Consider the following 8,151-nt stretch of genomic DNA (forward strand, 5'->3'; position numbering starts at 1 on the left):
ATTAATAAAGTTCTTTGCCTAGTAAAAAAAACCCAAAACCAAAACAAACAAAAAAAAGTAATGAACATTTGACATAGCAAAACTTCTGAGATACAGCCAAAGCAGGGCTTAGAGGAAGAGTTATAGTACTAAATCCATATAGTCACAATGGTTGGAATATACCCAGAGGAGAAAGGAAAGAGGCTTGGCTGAACCTCTAAGACATAGGTACCTATGGAACTAGAATTGTTTAGCGAGAAGACAGTTTTTTGGGGAAAAAAACTAAAAGATATATCAACAAGATCCAACCAAAAATATATCCTTAAAAGAGTTCTTTGGGGGAAGAGAAATGATCCCAATGGAAGCAAAGTAATGTTGAAAGAATGATGCCTAGCAGAAGGGTTGCTAATTCCAAATGAATAGTGAATGTATAAAACAACATATTGTCTTACGTGCGCTTTCAAATATATAGAATTTAAACACTTGACAACAATAACACACAAGGCAGAGGAGGAGGAGGAGGAGGAGAAGGAGGAGGAGGAGGAGGAGAAATAGTGTTCTAAGGGTTTTTTCATGATCTTTGAAACAGTAAATGTACTAATTTACAGTACACTCAATTAAGTCATTTATGCTCATTATAATAATTAGAATTACCACAAAAAGAAGAGTAGAAAGAAGGGTAACTAAAGCCATTAAAGGGAAGAAATGGAATACTAAAAATTAATCTTGAATAATCCAAAAGAATGCAAGAGAGGAGAAAAGAAGGAACAGAGATAAATGAGATGACTAGAAAACAAACAGTAATATGTAAGGGCCGGCCGAGTGGCTCAGTTGGTTAAGAACTCACTCAAGAGTGTGAGCTCTGAGCAACAGCGGTTTGAGTTCCGGCCTGAGCTGAGCAGCCGCTGAGCTGCCAACAGGTGGCAGGATGGCTCAGCTAAATAAAAAAACAAACAAAAAAAAAACAGTAATATGTAGATACAAACCCTAACATATGAGTAATGGTAATATTACTTACCAGTGATCAGTAATATATGTTATTGTAAATGAAATAAATCCTCCTAATAAAAGACTGTTAGACTGATTTACAACATTTACAGCAACATTTGCTACTTATAAAGGCATCTTAATTATTAAGATAAAAGTAAAAAGATGGATAAAAATATATCATGAAGACACTATGGAAAACAATGCTAATGCAGCTGTTTGACATCAGACAAAGTAGACTTCAGAGCAAGGAGTATTATTTGGGATAAAAAGGTATAGCTCGTTATGATAACATGGTCGACTGCCAAAAAAGTGAGTTCTATTTGTATAAACATTTAATGACAGAATCTCAAAATATATAAAGCAAGAATTGGAGTAAAAAAGGATAGACAAATTCAGTCCTAGTGATTTTTAACCCATCTCTCAGTAACTGACAGAAAAGAAGACCGAAACAAACAAAACAAATTTCAATAAAACAAAACAAAATAAAAAGAGTAAATATATGGAAAGTTTGATCACAGTGGTGTATTAAGTTATATGGATGTCTAACCCTATACCTCAAAAATGCAGAATACACATTCTTTTCAAAAACGTATAGAATATTGGTCATACTCTGGGCAATAAAATAAATCTCAACATGTTTCAAAGAAGAGATAATAGAAAACAATCTTCTCTGACTATAGTGGACTTGAGCTGGAAGTTAATAAGAGAAAAGATAATTAGAAAATCAACTGTAGTTAAAAATTAAACAATACTGCTCTAATAGCCCACCAGTCAAGAAAGCGGTCACAGTAGAAATAAGGGCATGCTTTGAAGTGAGGGAAAATGAATCATAAGCTTATCAGAGTGGGCAGATGAAGGCTGAGGAAGGTCAGGGTGGTGGTGAAGAAAGCCTCTCATAGACACCCCTGCCTACCCCATTGATGGCTGCACACCCTGTACTCCCCTGAGTCCAGCTGGTAGTGTAGACTCCAACCAAGGTTGCAGGCAGGTTTGGCCAATGCCTTCTCTCCCCAGGCTTACCAGATTTCCCAGGAATTAATGTGACTTTGGAAGTCCTTGCCTGTTCTGGCTTGCGGGAAAGAAAGGTGGTGGATTCAAGATCCTGCAGGAGTGGGCTGCAGGAAACAGAGACACCTTCTCAAAATGCAGCTCTGGCAAGCAGGCACGGAGATGTGCAAGGAACAGAGCACATTACCTGTGTGTGTCTGCTTCAAGGTTTTTTGTGACAAGGGTGTGGAAAATTGACCCCCTGCTTTACCTTTTGTTTGGTGATGACAGGAGAGACAAGGCAGTAGATGGAGAGGATGAACTGAACACAGATGCCAGTTAAAGGCTGACCAGTATTCCTAAGAACTCCTGTGACTCTGCCCTTCTTGGGCTGCACTGCTGTGAGGGCAAGCGAAGTGGGCTTTAGACCCCCACCTTTCAGGTCGGGCTGCGGCAGAAGGCAGCCTTGGGACCAAGGCTTATGTGACAAGGGAGTGGAAAATGTGACTCCTGCTCTGTCTTCTTTTTGGTGGTGACAGGAGGGACAAGGCTGGGAGTGGAGAGAAAGAACTAGATAAGACACCAGTCAGCAGCTCAGGGATTCTGTGGGACAGGGTTGCGTGGGATGTGGAGCTGTGGAGGCAGCCCCACAGCAGCTGCCACCCCCTCACCCTGTGTGCTGCTGGCCACCAGGGCTGACATCCGACAACATGTTCCTGAAGGCACCTCTGCTTCTTGGGCTCATTGCACTGGGGCCTCATGTCTGCCGTTCCAACTTTGTGGACATTAGTAAGAGCACCACTTTCTTTGCCATGTGTGTGGAGTTTGCCATGTTTCAATTCAACGAAGCCCATCAGGATGAGTATGCTTACAAGCTGCTGTGGGTAGGAAGAAGCCAGCGCAAGGTGAGTAGCACAGCCCAACCTCACTGAGGCTCTGTGCTGGCCCTGAAACCAAGCCTAGGAGGGGTGAATTTTGGGTCTGCCAAAAAGAGCAAAGGATGTTTTTCATGTTCGTTAAATATTTTTTAAAATACAAGGTATCGTTATAAGTGCTTCAAGTTTCTTTTTTGTTTCATTAATGACTGAAACCCCTGAAAAACAACGTAGAGAAGGAAAGAACACAGCAGAAAGGAAAAAATTAGTGTCAGAGATTCAGCTATGGCGTGAAGGAGAGAAAAGCAGCCCCCCCATGTAAGATAGCTGAGAGAAGCAAGGACAGCAGAGATTGACAGGCAGCAACTGGAAACAAAAGCCCAAGAAACAAAGGCATCACAGAGTTGCTGACGGCAGACCTCGGCAGGCTCCAGGGAGCTGCGCTGTGCTGATCAGTGGGCAGGATGCTGACAGATGTCTTGCTTGAAGCTGGCAGGGCTTGACTGCACAGCCACTGTGGTTCCAGGCCTGGGTGGGAAGTGGCAGAGAAGACACACAGAGGTGTGTTCCCACGGGGCGGTTATGCTGATGATGAGGGGCAAAAAGGCCTCAGGTTCATGAGTGAAACAGTAGAAGGCTGAGACAAGAGTGGTCAGTGCAGGGACCGAGGGCAATGGGAAGGCAGGGTGTGTGGGGGGAGGTCAGAGAGAGCTTCTCTATAATGGGCATTCCTAAAAGGACCCAGTCATGTGGTGGAGGTTTGGGGACAAGAAGGGCAGGCAGACACAGAGAGGTCCCTGGATGAGGACAAGCCACGAGTGTCTGGAGAAATGGCATAGAAGTCCCTGGACCTGTGTCACAGAAGAGTGTGCATGAGGAGGCAGGGCTGGGGCGTCTTCAGGGCCACAGGTTTGGAGTTAAGATGTTACCTTCAGAGTAATGGGGACCCATGGGAGGAAGTCACTCAGAAGGATTAGCAACATCTCTCTGGATGCTCAAACCCCCAGGCATCATAGGCTCCACAGCCTGTGGGCAAGCTGAGACCATGATAAAAGGATGGTCTCCCGGTCACCAGGAAGTAAAGTGCTGGCTTCTGGGTCTGCTTAAAGGTGGATGTGGGGTACACTGATGTGAGGTGTGGAAGAAAGAGTGGGGTCAAAGGCAGGCCCCAGGGGCTTGTCCCAGTGGGTGGTGACTATCACTGAAAAGACAATGGAGTAAGGTGGGGGGAGACATGTAAAATCTAAGCAGAACACATGACATTTAGTATTCCTGAATCAACCCCTGGAAGGTCAAGGAGGCAGTAAGTTGTAGGGCTTTAAGGGAAGGAAGGGACTTATCCTGGAGTCATTCTGTCCCCAGCTTCTGGTCCCCCATGAATAGCCTTGAGCCAGGTGCCATGTCCGCAGGTCTCTGATGTTCAGGGTCTCACTTCTGAGCACACTCCAGAAGAGACAAACAGGGGAGTGGACCTCACCTGCACAGGGGAACTGGCTTCTCTCAGTCTTTCCCATTTCTCAGCATCTCCTTTTCCTCGGGCTGCGTCCCAACCCTGTACCCAGGGAGGCCACACAGGCCCCTGCCCTAGACCCTGACTCCGTCCTAGCTTGGGGTCTGGTGACTGTGCAGGGGGTCTGGGCATGCATGAGTGTCTGTGTGTCTGAGCGTTTTGTTGGTGCATGTCACCTGCAGGAATTCCTGAGCCCCAAACGATTCGCTTTCTAAACAATGCCACATCAGTCTAGTGAGAGGCGTGTTTCTCCCTGCGCTGATTTCTGGCTAGATTTCTCTGTGTTTGAGTTCTTCCCCAGTTTTCATGGACCTCTACTTAAAGAAATGACATCATGACTTTTAATAACTACTTATAGAAGCCTAATAAACAGACGGACAGCACCTGACTCATAAATATCACCTCAATGAACATCTGCAAGATGAGCCCTTTTGTGCAGTCAGCTCCCACATGAAGAGACAGAGTGTTCCCAGCCCTCAGTACCCCCGAAAGGGATAGTGCAGCTCTGATGTCTAATCAGAGGACAAACATGCCCGTTATCCTCCTCTCTATAAAAGCAATCATTCCGTGTGTTCTCTTGGTGTCTGGCTGCCACTCAGGCATAGAAGTGAGAGATTGGTCACATGTCAGTTGTGGCTGCAACATGTACAGGCTCATTGCTGCGGAACTTTCAATCCTGTGAACATGCCACCACCCCCATGCCCCGACGTTCATGGTACCGTCAATGTGACGACCAGGTATTGGCCATCAGGAGAGTGGCAGGGGAGATTTAGTGCAAGCTTTATTGCATATAGGGACACCTTTCTGTTGTATATATCCTTACGGAAAAATTGCACATGTACTAAGTATATGCATATTCTAGTCTTTTGCTCACTTTTCAACTTGATTTTCTGGATTTTTTTTTCAATTCATGAAAAGTAAACATTTAGCAGGTGTTTTATAATTTCCTCTTGACAGAGATGGACAATGACATTTTTAATGGACTTGGAGATGGGCCGCACAATTTGTAAAAAATATGATGAAGATATTGAAAACTGCCCCTTGCAAGAAGGTCCAGATGAGAAAAAGGTTTGAGAGTAAAATCAGCCCCAAAGCATCATGAATCTTCTGAGAATAAAAAATAATATCAAAGAAGGTGTATTAGAAGAACACATATTCCTTCCATGTGCCTCCTTCACTCCTCACACAAAACATTTCACTGCTGACACTTCTGGTCACCAAATTGGGTGGGGAAGGGGTTAGATTCCGACAGCAACAAGCAATTCCCTGTGACACCAGCTGGGTGTCCTATAACTTATCTCAATTCTGACACTGTCTATCTGGAGACAGTGTCAGATTTCACAGGTTAAGGCCTCAGTCCCACAAGACTGCCCCCACCCACTTCAGGTGCCAATCACAGGTAGTAGGTCCCCAGGGCACCGATATTTTCTCTCTGAGTTAGCTATAAATCTGAGGTTCCCACAGTCCTCTCCTTAGGTTCAAATAATTTGCTGGAGCAGCTCACAAAACTCAGGGAAGTACTTACTTACATTTGCCAGTTTATTAAAGGATATGATGAAGGATACAGATGAACAGCCGGATGAAGAGATACATAGGATGAGGTCTGAGAGGCTCCTGAATGCAGGCGCTTCAGTCCCTGTGGAGTTAGGGTGTGTCACCCTCCTAGTACTTGGATGTGTTCATCCACCTGGAAGCTCCCCAAATATTATATTTTTGAGATTTTTATGGAGGTTTCACATAGGCGTGCTCGATCATCAACTCCATTTTCAACCCCTCTACCCTCTCTGAGGATAGGGGTTTAGTAAAGCTGAAAATTCCATGCTTCTAATCATGGCTTGGTCTTCCTGGTGACCAACCGTCATCCAGGAGCCCACCTAGAATCACCTCATTAGAACAAAAGATGTTCCTAGTGCTCTTAACACTTAGGAAGTTATAAGGGATTCAAAGAGTTCTGTGCCAAAAGTCAGGGGCAGATTATATATATAAATTATTATCTCACAGAAGGACTTTTGACGAAGGCTTAGGAAAGTCCTCAGGGATACTCGTGGGGCAGAATGGAGGTCCTGGCCCCACTCCCACCAGGTCCCAGGGCTCTCCACTGGAGGGTGAAGCCAGTCATTCAAAGCAGGCAGAGCTGCTCCTGGAGGAGCAGTGAGCTGAAACCTGTGCTCCCAGTTTGGCTGGTGGACCAGATACACCCTGACCTTACCCACCTGACATTCCTCCCAGGATGGAGTCCTGCCCCTTGTGTCCAGCCTCAAAGCTTCCTAATACTTCAGGGTTCAGGCAGGTGCTGTTCTCTGTGTCCTCACCCTTTCTTTTGCTCCCATTTCTCTGGATCTCAGACTGTTTAATTAGTGTGGTCATCCCACCTCTCCCTCTAGTCTCCTAGGCTGCAAGAACATGTCCCATCAGTCCAAGCTCTGGTTCATTATTCAAGAGCTTGCATCTGGTCTGTAGGACTCAAATCTTGTGGACGGGCCTCAGTCAGGGTGATGCCCTCAGAAGGGCTGATCTCTCCCTCCTATCTCAGCCTTGGGGGAAGACTCTCTTTGGGGTGGACTTGCAGCTTCTGCTGAATGGGTGGATGTTCACCTGGACCACCTCCTGGACAGTGTGCCGGCTCCCTAGGACTCACGGGGTGGGAGCCATCATACAGCATCATGTGCACTGGGAGACCCCCTCAGGGGCAGGTGATGGGCCCACTAGTCATCCTCTCAGAAGCCCTTGGGCTCAGGTGGGCGGACTCAGTAACCCCTATCATCCTGGTGAAGCCTTGAGCTTCTCAAGCCCTACCCAAGTCACTGTTTTTGCTTTTCTTTTCTTTTATAGTTTTTAATGAATTTGAGCCCTTATTAAGTTTTTCATGCTAAGCGCCCTTGTGTGTTACATCATTCTGATTTTATGTCTTGCAATTACATTTTCAGGTGGACTGCACTTTTGTTGTTGATGCCCGACCATGGTTTTCTGAGTTCACCCTGCTGAACAGCACCTGCGTGCAGAAATAGGCAGGGAAGGAGTTCCTGGCGTCTCACAGCAGAAGATCCTTTTCCTCTAGAGAGTGACAGTCAGTCTGTAGTTAGGTCTGTGAAGCACCAGCGGAATTAAAAGCATCTCAGAGCACTTTCTGTGTCCCTGTCAGTTTTTTAATCTCCTGTTTCTTTGTTTTACATGGAAGTCTCTGCCAGTGACACGTAGTAAAGGATTTATCATTATTGCTCTTAATTTGGCTGCAGGTACAGTGTTCAGGAAAGCAAACTCCCCAGTTCATGAGAGTCTTCCCTTAGTGGTTCTTGCAGAGCCTCCACTGGTTTGTTTAGACCCTTGTTCATTCATTCACTTGCCCATCCATCCATCTATCCATCCATCCATCCACTCATTTAGTCTCCAGTCTGTCCATGCCCCTCTTTCACTCCACTCATAGGAATGCAGACAATTTTTTGCGGGAAGAGACTCATGTCCCCCGTGCTTCCATCTCTGTAACCATGTTGACCATGGGATGCCCCTTTTGTAGGAGGCCATGCCTAGGTACAGGGTGGGTGGTGGTGACTGAAACTCACAGCAGGCTTGTGCTTTATGGTCACTCATCTGATTACATACACTAGGAGCTGCATAATAGCAAGAAGATTTTTCCTATGTCCTGTAAGAAGGCTAAGAGCATAGATAGAAGCTCCATCACACCTTCTCTACCTGCTCCCTGATGCTTTATTTCCCCTTCTACACTCAGCCTGCCCTTCATGGCTATCAACATCAACCCCTTCCCCTGGGACAGGCACTGTGGCAACTGATACCCACCTTGATGAGCAACTC

At 45.7% G+C, this 8,151-nt stretch overlaps 1 protein-coding gene across 1 annotated transcript; it reads left to right on the forward strand.

Annotated features, from left to right (window-relative positions):
- Positions 1-2,666: 2,666 nt before the first annotated feature.
- Positions 2,667-7,349, forward strand: LOC109378140 (probable cystatin-15). The gene is made up of 3 exons (XM_019634599.1): positions 2,667-2,861; positions 5,299-5,409; positions 7,269-7,349. Exons 1-3 carry the CDS (start codon positions 2,667-2,669, stop codon positions 7,347-7,349), a joined length of 387 nt encoding a protein of 128 aa, XP_019490144.1.
- Positions 7,350-8,151: the final 802 nt, after the last annotated feature.

The sequence above is a fragment of the Hipposideros armiger genome, unplaced genomic scaffold (assembly GCF_001890085.2).
Source record: "Hipposideros armiger isolate ML-2016 unplaced genomic scaffold, ASM189008v1 scaffold_1768, whole genome shotgun sequence".
Classification (NCBI taxonomy): Eukaryota; Metazoa; Chordata; class Mammalia; order Chiroptera; family Hipposideridae; genus Hipposideros; species Hipposideros armiger.